General features: G+C 38.0%; 7 protein-coding genes across 7 annotated transcripts; 5 read left to right on the top strand and 2 right to left on the bottom strand.

The window, feature by feature from the left end:
* Nucleotides 1-30: 30 nt before the first annotated feature.
* C9374_013784 (uncharacterized protein) lies at nt 31-3,258 on the top strand (the record flags this gene model as incomplete). The annotated part of the gene is made up of 1 exon (XM_044689698.1): nt 31-3,258. The coding sequence occupies one exon, from the start codon at nt 31-33 to the stop codon at nt 3,256-3,258; it is 3,228 nt and encodes a 1,075-aa protein (XP_044541737.1).
* A 633-nt stretch (nt 3,259-3,891) lies between these two features.
* On the top strand, nt 3,892-6,916 carry C9374_013783 (uncharacterized protein; the record flags this gene model as incomplete). Its single annotated transcript, XM_044689697.1, has 5 exons — nt 3,892-4,159; nt 4,222-4,392; nt 4,456-4,623; nt 4,678-5,007; nt 5,073-6,916. The coding sequence occupies 5 exons, from the start codon at nt 3,892-3,894 to the stop codon at nt 6,914-6,916; spliced, it is 2,781 nt and encodes a 926-aa protein (XP_044541736.1).
* Nucleotides 6,917-8,247: 1,331 nt separating this feature from the next.
* On the top strand, nt 8,248-8,848 carry C9374_013782 (uncharacterized protein; the record flags this gene model as incomplete). Its single annotated transcript, XM_044689696.1, has 2 exons — nt 8,248-8,444; nt 8,500-8,848. 2 exons carry the CDS (start codon nt 8,248-8,250, stop codon nt 8,846-8,848), a joined length of 546 nt encoding a protein of 181 aa, XP_044541735.1.
* A 1,423-nt stretch (nt 8,849-10,271) lies between these two features.
* Nucleotides 10,272-13,124, top strand: C9374_013781 (uncharacterized protein; the record flags this gene model as incomplete). Its single annotated transcript, XM_044689695.1, has 1 exon — nt 10,272-13,124. One exon carries the CDS (start codon nt 10,272-10,274, stop codon nt 13,122-13,124), a length of 2,853 nt encoding a protein of 950 aa, XP_044541734.1.
* A 623-nt stretch (nt 13,125-13,747) lies between these two features.
* On the top strand, nt 13,748-14,098 carry C9374_013780 (uncharacterized protein; the record flags this gene model as incomplete). Its single annotated transcript, XM_044689694.1, has 1 exon — nt 13,748-14,098. One exon carries the CDS (start codon nt 13,748-13,750, stop codon nt 14,096-14,098), a length of 351 nt encoding a protein of 116 aa, XP_044541733.1.
* A 302-nt stretch (nt 14,099-14,400) lies between these two features.
* C9374_013779 (uncharacterized protein) lies at nt 14,401-18,464 on the bottom strand (the record flags this gene model as incomplete). Its single annotated transcript, XM_044689693.1, has 7 exons — nt 14,401-16,205; nt 16,272-16,543; nt 16,607-16,679; nt 16,738-17,044; nt 17,097-17,402; nt 17,484-17,839; nt 17,924-18,464. The coding sequence occupies 7 exons, from the start codon at nt 18,462-18,464 to the stop codon at nt 14,401-14,403; spliced, it is 3,660 nt and encodes a 1,219-aa protein (XP_044541732.1).
* A 701-nt stretch (nt 18,465-19,165) lies between these two features.
* C9374_013778 (uncharacterized protein) lies at nt 19,166-23,330 on the bottom strand (the record flags this gene model as incomplete). Its single annotated transcript, XM_044689692.1, has 4 exons — nt 19,166-22,107; nt 22,180-22,699; nt 22,839-23,263; nt 23,324-23,330. 4 exons carry the CDS (start codon nt 23,328-23,330, stop codon nt 19,166-19,168), a joined length of 3,894 nt encoding a protein of 1,297 aa, XP_044541731.1.
* Between the last annotated feature and the right edge of the window lie 54 nt (nt 23,331-23,384).

The raw sequence follows: 23,384 nt of genomic DNA, 5'->3' as shown, positions 1-23,384 counted from the left end.
GATTTTACGGCACTTGGTAGCAACACATTTATGTCTCTTTTGAGTGGTAATACTTGTTACGATGAAGAAGCTCATCGTGTTTTTCTGAACAAGAAAATCTTTCTTTCGAAATTGTGGTTGGTCTTGCTTGGAGTGTTCTCATTTTCTTTGATCGTTTTACAAGGCACCACTGTTTTTCATCATTCCAACCAGGACGATGATGTATCCAAGAAAATTCATTTATCCATGGCTGTGAAGGAAACTCGAAAATCATTCGCATCCAATCTTGAATACGATTACAGACCTGTTGGAAGTGAATATCGAGTGAATACCTATACTACCAACAAGCAGACTGAAGCTAGAGGTGTTCAATTAGACAACGGCATGACTGTGATTGTTTGGATGAGTTTTGAACAAATCACTGGTAGCGGATGGGATATCTACCTTCGAAAATATTATCCTAATGGAGATGTTTCTACACCACAACTTGTGAACACTATAACAACATCGTATCAAGCATTTCCAGAGATTGCAAAGCTTACAAACGGAGGTTTTGTGATTACATGGACTAGTTATTCGTTGAACGGTCAACCATATGACAATGCTGCTGGTAGTACTTATGTGTACTATCAAAGATTCGATTTAAACGGAGATAAAGTTGGATCCTCTTCTGAAACTCTAGTGAATTCCAATGTGGGAGAAGTTCCTCATGTTGCTGCCATGAGTGGTGGAGGTTTTGTCATCAGTTGGTTTAGAATAACCTCAAACGTATTTGAAGTTTATGCTCAACGTTTCGATTCCAATGGCAACACTTCGGGTTCAGCTTTCAAAGTGAATACTAAAAACTTTGGAAGTAAACCATGTATCTGTGGTCCGTCAGTTACAGTAAGTCCATTCAATAATAACTTTGTAATAGCATGGCAAAGTGACACGAATGACGGAAGCTCTTATGGTATTGCTGCTCAACGATTCGATTCTAATGGCAATCCTCTTGGAACTGAAATACTAGTCAACCTACAACAACAAAACGAGCAATCAAAACCTGCCATTAGTTTCTTAAAGAATGGAGGATTTATCATTGTTTGGGTGAGTTTGGATACTGAAGGAGGTCCCAGAGTCATTGGAAAAATCTTTGATGCCAATGGCAACATTTTAGTACATGACTTTACCATAGCGACCTATTCAACTTCATATAGTCATGAAGGTCTTGCCGTACTTTCTTTCACTTACGGCACAGGAGAAATTATTGTGGCATGGACTGGAGATGATGGAAATGGATTGGGATGCTTTTTTAGAAGATATGACACTTCAGGAACGTCATTAGGACCTATTTATAAAATGAATACTTACATTGCCGATACTCAGTATGTGAATCACATAGTTCAGACAAGGAATAATAACTTTCTTGCATTATGGACCAGTATGGGACAAGATGGAGATGACTGGGGAGTGTATTCAAGGCAATATTCATTGAACACACGACCATGGAATGTCGTTAACCAACTTGAGAGCAAGGCAAAACAATCAGTCATTGTGTCTAATCTAAATATGTTATCTGTTGACTCTGAAAACGACACAATCACTTATACTGTGAGTAACCTGCAACATGGATACTTTGAGATGGTCACAGCACCAGGAATTTCAATTACTTCATTTACTCAACATCATATTAATGCTTCACAAGTTCGATTTGTTTCTACAAGCTTATCAGCTCCATCATTTCATTTCTACATTAGAGATGGAGTTGGTGAAGGAGATTTGTACACGGACCCTCAGCCTGCTGTGATTGATTTTAAAGTGACATGCTTCGGAAATTACGGTTCCAATGCATGCGGAGGACCTTCAAAAGGAACCTGTGTTGACAATAACGTTTGTCAGTGCACGGCAAATTATGGAGGATCGAATTGTGTAATTCCAAAATGTAACGGCATTCTTCAAGGCGCAGCGAATGTTTGCAATGGTCATGGCTCGTGTGATGATGTTGATTTATGTAGATGTGACACAAATTGGGGTGGACAATATTGTCAGGTTCCTAAATGTAATGGAGTTTTACAGAACATGACTGCACTTGTTTGTAATGGACACGGATCATGTGATAATGTCAATACCTGTAGTTGCAATTCCAATTATGGTGGACAGTATTGTGACATGCCAAAATGTAATGGGTATATCCAAGGATCATTAAGTGTTTGTAATGGACATGGGTCATGTGATGGAGTTGACATTTGTCGATGTGACACAAACTGGGGTGGTAAATATTGTGAATTGCCCAAATGTAATGGAATTCCACAAAATGTCACATCATTAGTTTGTAACGGAAGAGGGTTATGCACCGACGTTGACACCTGTACTTGTAACGCCGGATATTCTGGTCAATTTTGTGACAAGTCCATCCCTGTCATTATTAACAATAAGATTCTGGTATCACAAGGACAAACCACAACAGTTACTTCAAATGACCTTTTAGCAACGGATTCATCTGCCAGTGACGCTCAAATATATTTCACCATAAGTAATTTAAGGTATGGAAGATTTGAGGTGCATAGCCCTGCAGTGAGTGTGGTCACAAACTTTTCTCAATTACAAGTGAAGGAAGGTATAGTGAAATTTGTACATACTGGTACCGCAGAACAGACACCATCCTATCAAATCAGCGTTTCCAATGGTTTCGCTCAAACAGCAAGCGTTCCTTCTACTATTATTTACAATAGATCTCCCTACGTTAAAAGTAAGATGCTTGATCAGTCAGTACAGGTTGATAAGGAATTCAGTATTCCAGTAGGAAAAGATATTTTCACAGATCCAGATGGTGAGAGCTTGGTTTATAAGGCAGCCTTAGAAACAGGTCAAGCACTTCCAAGTTGGGTAAAATTTGATGAAATGAATTATATTCTCAAAGGAAAAGCTTCAGAACAAAGCACAAACAAATTCAAGTTCTATGTTGTGGATAAGGGAAATATGGAAGCAGAATCTGTTTTTGAATTTAAGGTCGTTCCTAACTCAGGTTTAGGAGTAGTTGATTTGGTTGCTATTATTGTTCCAATTGCTGGTCTTATTGTCTCTGTCATTGCCTTACTAGCTGGAGGTGGTGGTATTTGGGGATGTGTTAAATATTTCAAGAAACAAAAGAGCTTAACCACAGGAGGATCTACTACAGAATTGCAACCCACAACGAGCTTGCCAACAACTCCGTCAATAGGAGGAGGAACCTCTTCAGTGCCGCAATCACCTCAAAGCACTCCAAGCAACGCAGGGAGTACAGGAGCGCCTAAACCTTGATTGTTCTCCTCTGAAACGGGATTACACATAATGGCATACATACCTATTTTGTTTAATGGACCAAACCTACCCAAAACCCAGACAACAACCCAAACCAAAACCACAACTACCAACCCAACAAATAAACCCATCCACATTTTTTTGATAAGTAGTTATTGAGATCAGACAGTCCCAAAAAAAGTATGTTTATATGCCATTATCTGTCACCTCGTCTCATTGTGTACCGTCTCGTGTTCTTCATGCCCTAATGATAAACAAAAATATTACATCATAATCAAACGTTGGTAACTATTCGAATGAAACTGAGCGTTTGGTAGTTTGTGAAAGTTGCCATTATTAAATTGTTGTGAATGTCATCAAGCGATTTGAGGTGAATGTATGGAAGACTTTACGGTTTTTGGTACCTAAAATTATCTTTCCAGTGTGATGTTATTCAGACAAAATACCTATTACCAAGCTTCAGGCACTTACTTGTTTTAAAAGATAACAAGTGACAGGTCCTACTTTTGGAAAGTAGCTCCCTCGACAACTGATATTTTGGGCACCAGGTAGTGAATTTCTCATAAAATTGTTCTCCCTAGTTCATCTCATCTGTGGACACAGACAAAAAAAACAAAATAAGTTATTAATCGTATGAAAGAACTCTTGTTATTCTTACTCGCCACAAGTTGGCTAGTTCAAATTAGTTTTGTATCCGGCCAAGAAGTATACTACACTGTTGAAACCATTGCTGGTACAGGTGCTGATGGGTTTAACGGCGACGGAAATTTGGCCATAAGTACCTCTTTTTGGGACCCTCGTGGTGTTTCCGTTTCACAATCTGGAGACATCTATGTGGTGGATCTAGGAAACCAAAGAATCAGAAAAATAGCTCCAAATGGAATCGTTACAACCATTGCAGGTAAGTGATATTATCACAAATATTAACTCTATGCTATCATGATCATGGTTTTGTACATGCAGGCAACGGTGTGCAAGGGTTTTATGGAGACGGGATTCCTGCAACCTTTGCTCAAATAGCAAATGCAAGAACATCGTACTATGTTGAAGAGACTCAAGAGCTTTATTTTTCAGATTGTCTCAACCACAGAGTTAGAAAAATCAATGCCTCTGGTATCATTTCAACAATTGCTGGTAAGTGGAATTGTTACTATTGATATGATCTGGACAATGTAATATATTGAATTCATTCTACAGGAACTGGTGCACAAGGCTATACTGGTGACAACATTCCTGCCATAAGCGCCACGTTCACTACACCATGGGGACTTCATACCTTTGCGTCAGGAGAGGCCTATGTAGCAGATGCAGGTAATCAACGAATTAGACGAATTAGAACGGATGGTATTATTGAAACAATTGCAGGTAAGAGATTGTGTGAAATATATCTTGACTTTCTTAATCTTTTTTCAAAACCAGGTACCGGCGTGCAAGGATACGGAGGTGATGGAGGATTAGCTCGTGATGCTCTTTTCTCCGACCCGTTGCATGCGTTTTATCATGTTGGTGAGCTATTCATTGCTGACAGTGTTAATAATAGAATTCGAAAAATTGATAGAAACGGTTACATCTCAACCATTGCAGGTAATGGTATCAAAGGACATACTGGTGACAATGGACCAGCCACATCTGCTCAAATTTCTCATCCTACCTATGTGGTAGTTTCTCCTTTCACAGGAGAAGTGTTTTTTGGAGTTACTGGTGCTATAAGAAAGATTACCACAGGAGGTATCATCAAAACTGTTGCTGGTAAGTTGAAGTTTGACTTAATCAACTTGTAGTTAACCTACATGAACGGCTCTTTCGTTTCACAGGTAATGGTCAGCCTGGATTTTCTGGTGATGGAGGACTTGCAACTGATGCTCTCATGGGCTCTCCTTGGGCTTTTACCTTCACTCCGCAAGGATCGTTATTGTTTACAGGTAGTAACAGAATCAGAAGATTGAACCCTACATGTTCACCTGGATTTGCCTTAAAAAGTGATAAAAGTGGATGCGAGCCCATTTGTTTTGGACTTAGCGGAACAAATGCATGCTCGTCCAGAGGAGCATGTACCTCCAGGGACGTGTGCTTGTGCTGTTCAGGATATAGCGGAAGTCAGTGTGAGCATGCTGTTTGTTGGGGCTATTTACAAAATGATACAACATCTGTGTGTAGTGGTAGAGGTGCTTGTGTGGGTCCAGATAGCTGTATGTGTCAAGATGGATTTCGTGGTGTTCAATGTGAAGAAACATGTTGGGATTCCAATTCGATTGGAGCACCCAATCCTCAAATTTCCTCACACGTCGTCGAAGATGGAATTCAATTTTCATACAACTTTTCTTTGGATCCCAATGTGGAATTCATTCATTTAGCATTGTTAGGAGATTCTTCTTTTGACACTCATTCTTGCTCCGTTCAAGGTGGTCAACGAATGAACTTGACCGTAATAGACATGGTGGAACCATGTCGTCGTGCCTACTCTTCACCAATATTTACTTTGGACCAATTAATTGAGAACTCATTGGTGAAAAAGGAAATGTTGGGGGATGTGATCAAGTTAACCATTCCGTTATCTCTCTATTACTTGGATGAAATGGGTTTGAACAATGGCGGATTTTGTAGAGCGTACCAATTCACCACTTCACAAATAGTCTTTATCAAACTAACAACCACCGTTTTTTCTTCATTTGACGAGTTTTCCACCTTGTTGCCCTACTCTGTGAATTTGTATCCTCAGGAGTTTTCAACCAATTCCTCAACTGGTGTGTTAAATGTCAAAATGGTCCTTAAAACAACAAATGCCACTCTCCACTCATTCTCTTTCCATAACACAACCAATACTAATTACATCTATCAAGTCAGAGAGAGTACTTTTTGGTATCGAAATGCACCAAGTTGGTTTTATCAAATCCAGATGCACTCCAATACAAAAGTGAGTGATTTCAGAGCTCTCACCTTTTTCCGAGCAGTGTTAAAGCGAGAGGGAGTGTTGGATGAGGCCACTATGTTCATACCACTCAAAATCGATTACATGCTAGTTATTGGTCCTTCTGAAAAGAATTTCACCCTTAAAACCACAATGTACCTGGCCTCGGGAGATTGGTCGCCCAAAACAACATTCAAATCGGGCGAGAGAGTCTTTGCTCAAGTTCAAACAACTTCATCCACTCTCGGACCGAATAACCGTCTCGTTGTGAACGAGGCTTATTTGTGTTGCTTTAAAGAATTCAGAGCCACCATTTCGTATGATCCCGAAAACCATGAATATGGATGTTCTCAATTCAATGCTGCTACAATGGATGTTTGGAAACCAATCATTACGAATCGAGCAGCCAATTCTGAAGTTGAAACTATTTTGTATCCGTTTCCTGGCGTGAATGCGTTGTATGGCTTTTCATTCCGACTTATACCTTCCATGTTCCCATACAAGTATTCGAATACTTCTAGCTCGTGTTTTGTTCAATCAAACACTGGACTGAACGTCGTGTTGAATCCTTCTCGAAATGTGAGAGCAGTAACAGACACCGGTGTTTCCAGCAGTTTGTTTGTCGTTCAAGTGGAACCAAGAATTATTACTGCTAGTTCCGATGTTGCATCTACTTTAAGGACGCCTTTAATTGGTATTACTTGTTTCATTACCATGTTCTTTTTACTCATTCTAACAATTTTTCAATAGTTCAGAGTAAAATTTAAATCTAGTAATAATCAACTCCAAAATACTGTGGCTCTTTTTGAACGTTGTATTTGCTTCTTCTTGTGTTCTCTGTTTTTAATGATAGGAATGAGCCAATACCGGTTTGAACGTAGTTAATTTGAAAGCAACATTTATCAACCGTATCGACCACTAAGTAACAGAACATTGAATTCTTTGTATTTCATCTAATTATGTTTGTAGCATTGTTTAGATCCAATCTCATCATGATCAATACAACCCTTTTCATTGAATGAAGCTAAACACAGAAAAACAAGAACACACCTCCCTCTATCGTCTTAAATGAATTCAATGTTCATTTGTGTCTGGTATACATTTTATGATGATAATGTAGAACAGTAGCAACTTTCATCACTCACAACTACAATAGAAACTCAACTCAATTTCAATGATTCAGTCATCAAAAAGACTCACTCGCATTAAGATTCCATAACAATGTTTCGGGATAGGACTCAACAACGATAATTCAATATTCCATCCATGATGAAAACAGCATCAATGAATTATGGCTGATTTTATTGAGGGTGTATAATCATCAAAAGTGTGGTTCACAGCAACAATTACTTTGGAGATCCATCATGGAAGCTGTTCAAGACCAACATATCACGAAACGACTCTTCAATCAACGTTAACGGTATCCAATTTCGAGGGAATACCGACTTTTGCTCATCCATATTTGAATCATGACCAACTTCAAGAGTTACATATCACCAACTTGGACGCACAAAATATTTGCTTATTTTCACATTCAGCTCGAACGAAACAGCAGCGCCTTACTTCCTTATATCTTAATTGATGGAAATATTCAAGTTTTGATCATTAAACGAAAATTTTTGAGGATGGTCAATCACCACAGGACCTGATTTTTTAGTACAAAAATAGGGGTCATCTCGATATCCACTATAACAACAAGAAATCTTTCGCTTAATACCTCCTTCCTCTCTGCGTGGGACTAATTGATATTAAAAACAAATTATATATTGTTATATTGAATCTTTTTAAAAATCCTACTGAGAGGAATCCCAACCCAACCCTGGCATGTTATCCTTGACCGAAATGAATTCAAATGTGGAGCTAAACAACCACATCAACATACATCCACGAATTCTGATCTTCATCTTCTCTATTACTATCTTACCGATATAAAATTCACACCATCAGACATCAATTCAGTAATTCGTATTTTTGAAGAAAATGCTATCAGAAGCATTGCTGTTCTAAATTTATTTGATGATGAAGAGATCATGTCATTTGCACTTCCAAAATCCATCATCAAAGCAGTGATTTCTTTTCGAATGCAATCCGAAAATGATAAATCCAAACCAAAGATTTCACGTAAAAACAAGATTATGACTGAAGATGATGTCAAACAAATGTTCATAACAAAAGAGCTTTGTGGAATCGTTCGCATCTTCCTCAAAGAAAAAGAAACAAATCATAACAATACTGACATCGAAGATGATGATGAGTCAATTTATAGTTCGACTTCAAGGTCATTATCCATTATTGTTGTTATTAATGATCGGTTTGTGTTTGACAATGTATAGAGTTCAATCATCACCCAACAACAGAGTATTTTTGCCTTTTCAACTGCAAGAATATATGATCGAGAATTTTTATGGAGTGGCTCGACAACATTGTGGCTCCAGCACCAATCTGAACGCTGAAAATTTCTTGAATGCTCTCAATAATTTTTTAAGTGCCTTAATTGTTGGCTTACAATTCAACAAAGAGAAAGATCAATCCACAAGATTACCATATGAGTATTATTGTTGCTTCCCATCACCAGAACATATTAATTATATTGTTATTGGTGAATTTGAAAGAGCATGTCGCACTTTTGCCATGCTTTCAGATACTGAATATGAATCCAACCATTCATACTCTATTGTTTAATTTGAATATACCTGTTATTGAAGTTTTACTTACAAAAGAATTCAAATTGAAACAATATTCGAATAATGACATTGTGGAATTCGATAAATTGGAGCAACAATGGAACAGAACACATCAACCACACAACATACTACAAAATTTCAAAAACAAACAATCCAACGCACATATCACCATTGGAGGAATTACCTATCACAAACAACAAATTGAAAAACCAGAAGCAAATGACTCTCAATTCCGAATATTTAAGCATTGGTGATTATGTTCTCCAATTAGATGAAAACAATCATGTCTTCATCTGCCAAATTAAGCAAATCAAACAGTGGACAAAAAGGAATAAGAAGAACAAAAACCTTTGCCTGGATGGACGTTTCTAAAGATTTTACGCAATATTTTAAGAACCGTCATTGTGGAGAACGGTTTTTTAGTCAGCAAAATAAACTGATCACCTGATCGAAATCCTATCTCAGCCGCAAAAATCCTGTTTCAACCGGATGCCAAAGGATTCTATTGATTGCATCTGAAAATAATTTCGGCAGCGAGGACTATCCTGGCTGAATGGCTGTTTGCTGCGGCTGCAGGTTTGAAAGGGCCCTCGTCTTTCTTTAATGATCAACCTTGCCATGATTAATCCTGGTCAAGGTTTCAACACCTTTTGTCCTATTCGGATCTTAGCCACCTGACAGTCAATATCTTACGTCAACTCAAATATCCGAATTAATTTGAATTAATTTGCAACACAATAGACAAATTGACAACACATTGAAGATCTCCGGTCATAACTTGCGTTCGGTGCATCCACCAATAATTTTCCTCTAAGGAATACCAATATTAATGTCAACAAAATTATGGGTCGATGGGTGTCAGATATGTGTCTAGTTGCGCTAGACGATGTTGTATTGCAGAGAGCTATTTCACCTCCATATTTTTTTTCAATACTCGGAACTAACCCATTAGTTTTCCTCCAATTAATTCCAAACTCTTGTTGTTGTTTAGAGGGAGATACTGTGCTCAATTAACTCGGAACGGAGTTTTGAGATCGGTCTTCCTTAATGAAATTGAATGAGGTGGTGGGAATTGGGAGATACCATTTTTTTTGGAACGTTCTAGTGAAACGATATTGTTTAAAAAGTTTTCTGTCTTAATCCCAAATTTTTGTTAAGAACATCCCAAAAGTTATTTGGTATGATCTAACGACTTTTTGATTTCTTTTGTGGTTGTGGTGGAGTATATGGAGCTATGATAGCACATTTTCTCATTTCTCCTTCCTTGCGAGAGCCTTGGAGAAGTTTTTTGGTGTTCTTAGCTGTTGTTCTTCCTCTTCGTCATTATCTTCGTCCTCAACCGTAGCTACAATTCACTTGCAATACTCCACAAATTATTTTTAGCATCAATTAAAAAAATATTCCTATCTTTCTGCACCAAAATGAAGAGAACAGGCTCCAACAGCATCGTTCAACGGTTAATTACCCACAACAACAGCAGCCACACATCGAACCTCACCAAAACAACAAGACATTATTTTTGCCCCAGAAATTGTGTTTTCAATTTTGCTTTGTCGAACAAACCAAATTTAATTGTTCCGAACAACAAATTGTTGTTTTATCCAACAACAAGCACATTTGGCCAAATACGTTCTTACACCACCACAAATTGGTGGAAGGAGAAAGAAGCACCAACAAATGATAGTGATGGTACAAATACTTCAGCACCTTCATTCTCCGAACCAATCACTCTCAATTTGATGGATTACAAGAAATGGAACGCGCAACAGGTAGCATCAGTATTGACATCTGATGAATCTTTGGGTGGTGCTGGTTTGTCGGTTGAAAAGGTGAAGCCTTTGTATGAGGCTGGTTTTGATGGCTCATCTCTCCACAACATTGTTGAGGATATCATGAAGAAGGATGAATATTATGCTCTTGATCAACTTAAAAGTACTTATAACAAGAATAGCATTCCTCAACTCTCCGACACTTGCAAAACTGTTGTATTTTGGGTGCTCGATCAATTAATGACCAGACAATATTCACTATGGCAATTGGAGCCAGTGAGTAAACAAATCATACAAAAATTGTGCGAACCAATTGCAAAAGGAGGTGCTGAGTTGAGTCTTGATCAAGTTTCTTCATTGGATGTCAAAACTCTCACCAAAGTTATTGCTGCCGTAGAGAAGGAAATAGTGAAAGGTGTAACAGAAGAAAAATGTATGCAATATGCCATCACGATTATGAAAAGCGACAAGGACTTTGCTTCAGTGTCAGAATATACTTGCAAAGCTGTTGCTGGGTGGATTACTACCAAATTGAGAAAGGCTGGCGAAGGAGGTTCTTTAATTAATATACCATCCAAGTTGTTTGATCTTTGGAAGCACAAGTTGGAAGGAGAAATATCTGAAAATTTACGAAAGGAAAGAACAAATGCAAGATATGACCATCTCCGTAATTTACAAGATCCAACGAACATGAAAAAACTGGAAACACTCATTGGAAAATTTATCGATCTTCCTGTATTTGGAACGGGAGAAAGTGATATGTCTCCAAAAGACTTTAATCCAAATGCAAAATATCTTTTAACTCAGCAACGATTTGATATACTTAACAAAGTTGTTAACGGAAAAACCACTGGATTGGTTTTATCGGGTCCTCATGGAGTTTCAAAATCATATACACTTTATTTGATAGTTGCCTACGCATTTGTAAATTCAATTCCAGTACTTTATGTTCCAAGATGTCGACTATGGCTCAGCAGTTACAACACAGATCAGGAGGTTGGTGCCAATAACTACTTGCGTAGATTGTTCTTTTCGCTGAATAGTGACATTCTTTCTACGACCCAAATTGTTGAATTACAGAAAGCAAGAAATGTGGTCCGTCATTTGAGCGAACATATTGGAAATGTGGGACCTATTTTCTATTTGTTTGATGAACATAATGAATTGTACAGACCTGACTATTACAACAAGATTCCTGCTTCCCTTGCTTATTTCCAAGATTTTACCAGATGGACAGGAGATACATCAGGGACGTATACTGTTACCATCTATTGTGGAAGTGCTCATAGTTCCTTTGAAGATAATTTACCAGGAGGAGACCTAGAAAGATTGGTTAGAATAATTCCTCCAACAACAACAGAGTTTGAAACACTGGTAGCAGACTTCGGTTTGAATCCAAAGGATAAAAGAATAGCCCATGTAACAGGAAGAATTCCAAGAGAGTTGAGATACTTGGCAAACTATTTGAAGGGCAAAAAGGGTACTGATGAAGATTTCAACCAATTTGTCATGAATATGCGTGGTGTATATGATCGAAGATTGGATTTATTAGTTAGTACATTGGACAAAAATAAGAAGGAACAGTTTGAAAAGACACTCGAAGATCTTTTTGCTCTTGGTATTTTAGATGGAAGACCTGATAGTGTTTCAGGGGTTGTATATGATAAGGGTTTATTGTACAAAGATTCTTGTGGAAAACTTTTTATCATTAATGATCCAGCAAAGAGATGTTTATTCCATCACTACTGCACAAAACTAGACATGCCAAACATACCCAAGAATATTTATGGTTCAGCGAAAGGAACAATGTTTGAAAAACACTTGGTGAGACAAGAGTATGGAATTGGTAAACATTTAGATAGAAAATTCTATGTAACAAATAAGTTGAGCTCAAACCCCACAACATCCACGTTATCATATGAAATTAACGTACAAGAAAGTTTGGATCTAAAGGATTTAAGCTCTCTCGATCGAAGGAATTTCTTGAAAGGAACGGGAGTATTATTCATTCCAGAATCCGAAACTTTCCCAAGCTTTGATTATGCTATTGTTATGTACAAAGAGAAGACAGTTGAAATCTTTCTGAAACAAACCACAATTTCTACTGTTGATTCTCATTATTGTCATAGTAATGGCACTACAGATATGGATAATTTATTGAAACGTTTTTATGTTTTAGATAGAAAAGGAAAGGCAATGAAAAGTACACAAAACGCTCCAAAGCAATATCATTTCTCATTACTCGAATTGATACTTCATGGAATTGTTGGAACTGAAGAAGCAAAAGCTGGAAAGTTGTTACAAGCCCGCAAGGACGATCTAAAGTTCATCAAAGATGGAAAGCTTGAAAACTCAGTAACATATGGTGGTATTCAATTCACTTGGCATTACATTTATGAATCTGGTGTGGAAGAACAATCCGTAAAGAAGGTAAAGGAAAATGGTATACTTTTTAGGAATAGACAAGAAATTGAAGCCGATATGAAGATTTACTTTGAAAAATAAGTACTAATGGGTTTTCAACTGCATTAGCTTTAAATTCCTTCAACAACTTTAATTTTGCATTCTCTTCCTCTTTTCCTTGTTGTTGGTGTCGAATACCTTACATCGCTAGAAAAATTGCCTCAACAACACAGTGTGTAGTGTCAACCATGTCCATCAACCAAACACCCTCCCGTCCCACCTGATAATGTTTCCTCTCCCTGTCATTCCTTATTTTCCTTCACGCCTCATTCACAACATTCGCGAACAACTCCTTCTTAACTCCAGGTCCGTTGCTTCTTCTTGTGTTCTCTGTTTTTAATGATAGGAATGAGCCAACACCGGTTTGAACGTAAATTTGAAAGCAACATTTAAACAACCGTATCGACCACTAAGTAACAGAACATTGAATTCTTTCTCGGACCCGGAATGATGTAGTCAAAGTTCGACGGTATTCACACATGAACTACCACATTCTTGCACAGTATCAAGGCGGTGAGAGCCATGCATTTACGCACCCCCTCCAAATATTCCTTTACCGAAACTTATGCATTATTGAGCTCATCATCCATTTGTTGCGAATCTACGGATATCATCAACGGAAACCTCTCGAATGTTGTTGTGAATCGTTTGCAAATTCAGAAGCCATGTGCTGTAAAATTTCAAATTCATCATCAAGTATTTCATCGAATTATGTTTGTGCTACCATCAATGATCACTGCAACTCACTCACTCAAGCTTGGGACAATACTCGTTTAGTGTGTGTGGACAAACTTCCGACCAATTCTGGACTGGACGCAGGAACCATCGCAGGTATTGTCGTTGGATGTTGTGTTGGAGTTTGTCTTATTTGTTGTGCCACCTTGTTGGCAATTCGTTACGTCAAGAAAGGAAAATCAGACACTTTTGAAGAGCGACAAATTGGGAACTTGTGTGCCGTTGGTATTGAAATTATTAGTGATTGTTTGCACAAGGCTTTAGATCTGTATTCCATGTAATTAACCTGAAGAAAATGAATTTGGTGTTTAACACAATAGTACAAGCAACAATACCAAACATATACACCAATGAAGAGCTTTTCCCTTCGCCCCTGAGCTAACGGTGGTTGTTCTTTTGGGAGTGCTATTGCTTGGTTTTGGTTTTACAATGCTTTGTGAGGGTTCGACAATGGGTATGACAATCTCACCTCTAACAGAGAGAGGATCAATATCAGGATCTGGAACTCCTTTCAATCCAACAATGTCAGATTGAGTCACTCCATCATAAACTCCTACAGGATCTGCAGCTTCCTTAACAAATCTTAAATTATCAAGAATTCCTTGAAAACGCCATTGCTAATGGTAAACACAACTCTTTGAATGACATTAAGGGAAGTCTTGTTTGTGAAAGCCAAATCAGAAACTGGAATTCTCACTCGTGTAACACGACTGTCATCAATAGTATAGTATTGAATGTATTTAGTGTCGACTGATAAACTTGGAATGTCTCTAGCAATACCATTCTCGACTTCTGTGAAATGCACATTCAACTTCAATTCACCTGGTGTCAATGATCGAACGAAAAATTCAAAATATTTGTACACACCAAGGTCTACAAAATTGAGTGTTGAAGGTGAATAGGTTTTGCCAATAATGACACCACCATTTCGAATTCCAGCATAAATAGAGGAGGCTCCACATATAGGATTACTCGTGTAATTTCTTGAAGCAATACTATAAATTCCTTCCTTAACATCGGCCGTGCTGTTGTAGTACAATAAAAACCATTTGGTTCTAGCGTCTACAGTGTCAAACTCGTCATAGAAGGAAATGGCATCCAATGGTGCCGCATCGCAAGGTTGAGCTTTGGGAATTGGATCTGGAAGAGAACACATGTATAGATTGTTAGTAGAATTACGGCCCATGTTGCAATACAGATGACCTTTCAAATGTCCATTCGGGTGTGTCGTGGTCGAAAGTTTGACAAATAAACGACCTTTCAACAATGCGACCATATCATCCACAGATAATTCCCATGAAAATCTTGACACTGAATACGGAGTAAATTTCACATTAGTGGGTGGAGTAATGATTCGATCTTCCTGATCAGTGACCGGATCACCAACACCAACTTCCATTTTTGTAGCTGTCAAAGTTAAATCGTGATGAACGGCTACATCGAGTGTTCTCTTATTGGACAATAAGGTGGCAAAAACTACTCCGTTTCCTCTGTTGGCTCCATTCTTCACTAATGGTTTTAAATATCCTGCATAACGTTCTTCCTTATGATACAATTTTACAAAATGTTGAGAATGTGCTGGCAAATTATGATTATCGACTTGACAACGATCATTGGGACAGGAAGCGTTCACTACCACATGAAATCCATCATTGCTGAAGGCTGAGAAACCCCATCGTTCACTGAAAGCACTTCGTCCAGCTCTATTTCTCAAATACAGATACAAGTGCTCACCGCTCGAGTCATAATAATAATGCATTGGATCTTGTACAAGGGCCCCCAGAGAATTCACACGGGTCAACACTTTCTTTCCTTGCGGGCTATTGAAATAGACATTCAATTCGGCACTTCTCGGATACTGAACCGACACTACTACCCAATCATTATTTGCAGAGGAGGTCAGTAAAAACTTCAAAATCGGAGGTGAAGGAATGTTTAAAATCCAACGAATGGCATAAAAATTCCTCAAAATGACATTACTCTGCATGGTAAACGTGCCTCCCAATACTCCACCAATGACAGAACTATTCACACGACGAGAGAGATCGTGAACGATCATCCGTGCTACTTTGGCTCCTGGATTATTGAGACTTGGATCTGAACCATATGGAGAGGATGTTTCAAAGTTACCTCCAACGTTTTGAACCCATAATTGACCATAACCTTCGAGAGTTATTGGACAATTGTATCCTTTCCAATCGTTTCTTTTAATACATTTGGAGTGAGCCATGAGAGAATCATTGGCCACAAGCCATCCTCCAGGAGTGAAACCAGTTGTTGACCCATCAATATCAAGAACGCAGAGACCTTTGTTGCCATCAAGGAATCTTTCAGAAACATAGACTCGATTACTATTTTCAAATGTTAAATTAAGGTATCTATTTAGGGCTGTTCCTCAGGGATTGAAAATAAAACAGTACGATGTGAATTATGGTTTTAAATACAAACACTTACTTTGATGTTTGAATGGGGCATCAGACATTTGTCCCAATGCTGCTGCTTGACGAAATTGGTCTGGCATGAAATTCTTGAACACAATGTTCTTCAACAATTGTGGACCTCCATTGTCATAGGTTTCAAAACCTTTCACAGGATATTTGGAGGCTGCATTGGGATCAGGTCTTGATCTACCACCGAGATCGACGGATGGTCTGAAAGAACTATCTCCAACATTGTCGCTCTCACCAATGAATAAACTGTCCACAACAACGGATGGACCAGGAGGGCTACAAGAACGTGTAATAATGTTGGACAATTAATAAATATCAATACAAGCAGGAAGCACTTACGTAATCATTTGAATTCGATTGTCTGTTAATATTAAATTTCTAAAAAGTAAGGGACCGCCACGAGCCCAAATACCTATTTTTCAATGAACAACACTCGTCAACTCAAAATATTTTCAGTATAACCAACATACCATAACCACGATTTTTGTATGCAATAATTCCTTCAAAAACAGCTTCCACAACGATCGATGGACCATTGTATGGACCAAGTCTTGGAAGAAAAGAAGCTTCTTCAAATGTTCCAGTTGGTGTCAACATGTCATCAACATGCACTCCGTTACCATTTGACGAGTGAGCTACATTGTTTTTAAATGCTCCAAGAGGTTGATTTCGAGGTCTCACATAGATATTATTCACTCCATATTTTGCACTTGATAATCCACCAACATTCAGAGGCATGGTAAACCAGAAAGGAAATTTTCCTCCAACTGCAGCATTCTGTTATCTTGTAATCTATCTACATGGTTCAAAAACAACAAGTAACACTTACCCTAATCCAGGTATTGTTCGCATTGGTAATCCAAAAAATAGAGACATCATGATCGGATGGAATAATTTGCATGGGATCGCCATTTGCCACTGGTTTGGCTCGAATTCCTAAATTATGAATAAATTCATTGCCCATTTCACTACCATCTTCAAGGAAATATTGATGACCAAAGGAATCAAAACAAACATTGTCGTGAATGAGTAATCCATTGGAATCATGTACAACGACACATCGTTGAAAACTATGATGAATCGATGATTCCTTAATGAAGAATCTTTTTGGCTTCAAGAACGACTGTTCTCCAAGCTGTGAGTATGTGTAATAAGTGCATTATATTTCCGTCGAGTATGTATTGACACAAGATGAAATTATCTACTCCCAACTTACCACATGAAAGTGAACAGCATATCTTCCTAACAAACCCTTCTGACCCATACGTGTCACTTCTACTCCTTGGATTTCAGCTTGTTCCACCACTCGAATCATCCAATGTCCACCAAATTGTGAATTCACAGATGAGGCATCTCCTTGCAAAACGATGTTTCTGTTCAAAATTCCAACCTCTGCACGTGCATGGTCTTTACCCCAATGAGTGAAATTTAATGGACGATCCAAGACAAAGGTTTTCGAGTTGACTACTTGTGCGATCGTTCGAACTTCGTTTTGATCTGGAAAATAATTGCCATAGACATACATCCAAGAAGGACCGGAGGCCTTACGACTGTCAATCAATTCACCATAATCTGTACAATGTTTTTTCACAACATGTTCACGTTATATCGAAAGAATGAAGTTCAAGAATGAAATAAGCTGACTGTTCAACTTACCAGTACTGGTAACCACAATCTCATCTCCAACTTTCCATTGAGTGTTATCAATAACCTTGATGGTTGAACTTCCTTTGACAGCTGTTTCTCCCAGATTAGTCCAAGTAGGTCTATTCACATCCCCATACAATTGCAAATACGAACCGCTCAGGCATGCCAGACCCTTGTAACCTGCAGCAGTGTTATCATGGGGATCAGATCCAATCACATTGGCAGTGGTTCGATTTCCAAAGAAGGTCACAATAATCTTGTTAGTAATTGGGCATGTTTCAGAGCCAGCAATGAATTTACCACCAGCTTTCACTACAATAAACTCAACATCCACATTCAAAACGGTATTGTCAAATATTAATTCACCACCATTCTCAATAGTAATGGAGCGTAAAATTACTTGAGGAGATTGATCCATCTTGACCTTGGAAGAGATGACAATATCTGACCCAGCCAAGTTCCACTTGGGAAGAGACGAAAATGATGTCAGCCCAGCTTGCAAGTGAGGACAATTCGTTTGTGCATTCACAAATGGATCATGTACGATCATCAGTGTTAGTATCATGATGGTCAGAAACAAACCGCTGCATGCACGATGGAAGCCAACAAAACGAGCCAGGCCTCTTTCGCAGCATGTAGCGAGAAATCTACTTGCTGCTGTCATTCTGAGCTTGGTTAATTGTTTTTTTCAAAAGATGAAAGGAGAGCGGATCTCATGCTTGCCGATATTTGTTAGCAGGAAATTTTGGTGTTTCAAACATTTTAGGAAAAACGACATGGCTTGGTGAAACCTTGAAAAGATGAACACCGCGTGAATACCGTTTTGGAATTATGGACATGGAATGAATTGATGATGCTGATCAAAAAGAAATCAAAAATTGCCTTCACTTTTCGACCAATCAAATGAGTCCGTAATTGCATCGAAGAGGGGTGGAGTGGGACTACAAATTATTTCAGCCAAGATCCAATTAGGAACATGATGAAGACAATGTTATAACAATGTCTGATTACCAGCTTCAACAATGCTTTTCTTCATAGTCGGAATTTTGATAAATTTACTGCAGAAGGACAAACTGCTGTTTGTTTTTGTTATTTTTTGTTGTTTAAAAAAAAGCGTAACGGAAACTTTTGGAGGCACAAAATAAATATGCGTTTGGTGTAATAAATGATCAAGTTTGGCACATTAGATGCCAAAGCTTGAATGTGAAAATCTCAACACTTTCATTTCCTGAAAAAATTAAATTCATTTCATTACTGTCTGTTTAAAGTGCATCCAATACAGCTCAACTTGACTTGTGTTTCCTCAGAGAATAAAATATTCTCATTATCAAACTTTGTTGTCAGTTGCTGCAACTTGAAGCATGATTGACAATTGTGATGCTGACAAGATAATTCTTTCATTCCGCCAATGGGAAATTGTAAGCAAATTGGACATTCTACTTTTGTGGACCAGCACAACTGTTCGTTACAATACTTCTTCTCATTTAACCATGAAACTGTTGTAAATACTACAAAATGTTGACACCGATATATAATCTTCTCAAATTCTGACGATGTTGGCTTTTGTGTATCATAGAAGTGCATTAATGTTGTGAAATTACTTTCCACTATTGCTACCAATTCACGCTCATTCAATTCCTTGAACTCGAATAACCCTTTGACAGTCATCGGTTCCGATTTTTCACATACATGACAGTCTCCATGTGTATTCTTTGTCTTGCAACAATGTTTGTTTCCATGCACCCCAAACACATAATCACATGGTTTAGATTTGTCAACCATTTGAAGGAACCTTTTGGCTTGATCTATTAACTTGTTCAAATACTCATCTCTTCTTTTCATCACATTCTCAAACCCAATAGTACTAACTAAATTTTTGGAATATAAATCTCTGAAAAACACTAATGGTAAAAGTGTCAGAGCTTTTTTCACAGCTGTTACAAAATTTTCTCTATTCAATGGAGAAAATAAATAAATTTTGGAAAAGAACTTGTGAATAGTGTACAGTTCAGAATCTTGGGAATCAATCAAGACTTGCGTAATCAAAGAGGAAAGCATGAAGGGCTCTATATGATTCAAACGATCTACACAGCATCCAAAAAATGCGCTAAACGAGTTAAATTTCAACAAAGCTCCATGCTCCTTTTTTCGTTGTTTTTGTTCAAAAAGCATGTCGAGTATGGTGGAGGTGAACGTGACAACTTGTTTCTTGAATAATTTCTCTCCACTCATTCGAATACCTTTCGTTTGTGACTTCTCAAAATAGGTTGGGCTTGCATACTTATCAGGAATGGTTACTACGGTCACTTTCTTATAGAATTTTAACAATGTCCGTTGTGGATCATGATTTTCAAAAAATATACGAGTTGAATCTTCCACAGAGTCATAGACTTGTCTGCACTTGTTGAACACTAGACAAAGAGATGGCTCCAAAATATCACGCACACCTTTTGGAGCTTCTTCAGCAACACATTCCAACAAATGCTGTTTTGCTGCATTGTTTGCAATGTCAAGAGCAGCAACGTACACAAAAACATCAGAGCATGTGTAAGCCAGTCGTGACAGGTGTTCTTTTGCAGAAAGTCTTCGTCGTTTCATAAATTCTTCTAATTCTTCTACATTATTGAACTTTGGTTGATTCGCTTCCTCTTCCGGCAATTTTTCTCCTCCATTGCTTCCTTCCATGTCCAACAAGAGCATGGTTTCAAGATTTGTTCGATTTTTGCATGCAAATCCTGTGACATTCGCTGATGTAGGAGAATGACTGGAACTTGATTCATCAGCTTCTTTAGGTACTGGATTGTTTTTTCCCAATTTTGATTCTGAATAAATAACCTCCTTAATCAGCATTGACTTTCCACTGTGAGTGTCACCCATAAATGAAATGACTCCAGCGGAACATTCAGCGGAATTGTCATCGTTATAGTTTTGGAAGAATGATCGCATCGTGTCAAAACCATTGGTGTCCACTTGAATCTCAAAAATGTGAGAGCCTTCATGCTTAGCTGAGCGGACTAGATGATCATAGTTGAATTGTGTGAGTTGGAAGGACATCATGGATGCATTCCATGCAGTCAACTCTTGTTGATTCAGCAAGAATCCAAATCCCTTTACATTTTCAGATCGAATCGCATCAATTATTTGGTCCACTCTTTTAATTTCATCCTCAGAAATATATTTGTTAAATTCTTGAGTAATGGAATTCAATCGATCAATTTGGTGGGTTATGATTGCATTGGAGAGAGCTTGTTGAATGATTTCACTCTTCTTGACATGCTTCAAACCTTGAACGATTAAGAATTGTGCCAGCTTGTAGATGGTTTGGAAGTGCTCACTTGAAACTTTTTCAAATAAATAATTTGGCTCTTGCGGAGCGAGCACAATGTCATTGTGTGTGAACAATGCAATTCCCATCAATGCATTCAAACCTAAATTAATACTACGCTTGCTTTCTACATGTTCACCATCTCTAGCGTTGTCTTGCTTGTTGTCAGAATTCACATCTTCGGAAGCTTTTAAAATACTCTCCGTTTGTTCTTGTAAGAAAAACATTTCATCTTGGTTTGGATCAAGTCGAGAATTCCAGTTTTCTTCATCGTCAGAGTCCACAATTTTTTGCCATCTCATTTTCTGGATGAGAAGAGCGTTCTTTGATACGTCTACATGTTGTTGATTTTCAATTCCCTCTCTGACCTTCTTAATTGTTTCATATAATAGTTTAAGTAAATTGGACAATGGGCCGCATTTCTTTCCTGCATGGAATTTCTCTTCCACAACAATGAGTTCGTATGGTTGCTCCAATACCTGGTCATGTAACAAAGTGTGAATGGGTTGAGTGGACAATTGAGAAAAGGAATGAAGAGCATTGTAAATGTGAGCATTAAACTGCTTCTTTTCCTCCAATTCTTGTTGGAATGACGAATTGGCAAGAGTGATTCCCACTGATCGTTCACTTTCAATTTCTTCTCTCACATATTGTTTTCTCATGATGGCAATTTCCTTAATTCGTTGAAAATAGAATAATTGCTCTTCTGAACACCTTGGTTGCAACACGTTGCAATAGTATTCACATTGTTTAATGACACAATCCAACTCTCTGACATTTCTTTTCATGTATTGAGAATAGTAAATTCTTGTCAACAAGTGGCCACACAAAGAGTGAAGTTCAGTTTGTGAAATGGAAGCCGTACTTGCTGTGAAAACGAATTCGTCACCAATGTAGAAGGTTGATGAAAATGATGAATATAACGAGCATTGGTACTTACGAGTTGCAGTGCTAATACGAAAAACAGTAATGGAATACACCATTGGTGCAGAATTTAACAGATTTGGCGAGGATCCTTTCTTGGCTCCTGGCGATCCAGCAACAGATGATCTCTTTGGTTCTGGTGACACCAATTTTACATCAATAGTTGCACTATTTCCCTCCTGTTGTTCAACATTGTTATACACAATAAATCGATCAGAAATCCATCCATCGGTTTGTACCACTCCTTTTGCCACTTGATTATGGAAGAATGATTTTCGTTTTGCGTTCTTGATGAAAGCACATACTTTAACGTGAAGTGGAGCTACGCGCGTTGTGAGAGCTGCAGGAGAAATGATGACTTCGTAAATTCCAGGACTCACATTCGGAATTTGAATTTTCTTCTTGTCGTTAAATGACAATTGAATGTCAGATTCTTCGAATAATTTGACCTTCTTGACAAACAGTTTAAATTTGAAGGTACACGAGGTCACTAGAGTGGTTGCTTTCACTTTGACAACAACACGGATAAAGTCATCCTGAGCACATAAAAATTTGGCCAAATTGGAAATGAATTTGAAATAATATTTTGAACCATCATGAATATATTCATGTTACGATTTCCAGTGTCGTTATTGTGATGATGACATCAAATCTGAATGGCAATTTGTTACTTACCCGTTGAACATCTCCATTCATGTTGAACAATTGAACTTCCGAAGACAACCATGTTGCCTGCCTCTTTGACATTTGAACGATGTGTAAACTACTTGGTGCAGCATCGCCCGCATCAACCATTAATTCAAGGTTCGATCCTTCTTCATCACCGTTGATCAATCTCTCCAAACATAATTTATAAACTCCTGGTGCGAGTTTTCCTTTAAAAATACAATCTTCCGAATGTTGTGGTGAAAGAGTGAATTGTGTGAGTGGAATTGGCACTACATGAAGATCTTTGTCTTCGGGTTCTTTGGGATCGTTTGCTATTAAATTTTCGACGACACAATTTGGAGCAGAAGATGACTGTGAGATTGATGGTGTTATGATCTCTTGCCAAATGTTCTTGCTGGCATCTGCTGATGTGCTCTTGAACATTTTTTTTGCTTTGTCAAGTTCAGTTGAAAATGTCAACAGTCATAGTGGCGAAGTCAAAGATTACCTACGCTGCATTGTTGAGTTTAAAGAATTTCCATGTTATTTTCTCTTGCCATCTATTTTCACGCG

This window comes from Naegleria lovaniensis, assembly GCF_003324165.1.
Source record: "Naegleria lovaniensis strain ATCC 30569 chromosome Unknown tig077, whole genome shotgun sequence".
In the NCBI taxonomy this organism is placed as follows: domain Eukaryota; phylum Heterolobosea; class Eutetramitea; order Acrasida; family Naegleriidae; genus Naegleria; species Naegleria lovaniensis.
The sequence above is the reverse complement of the archived record's forward strand: the minus strand, read 5'-3'. Positions and strand labels throughout refer to the sequence as shown.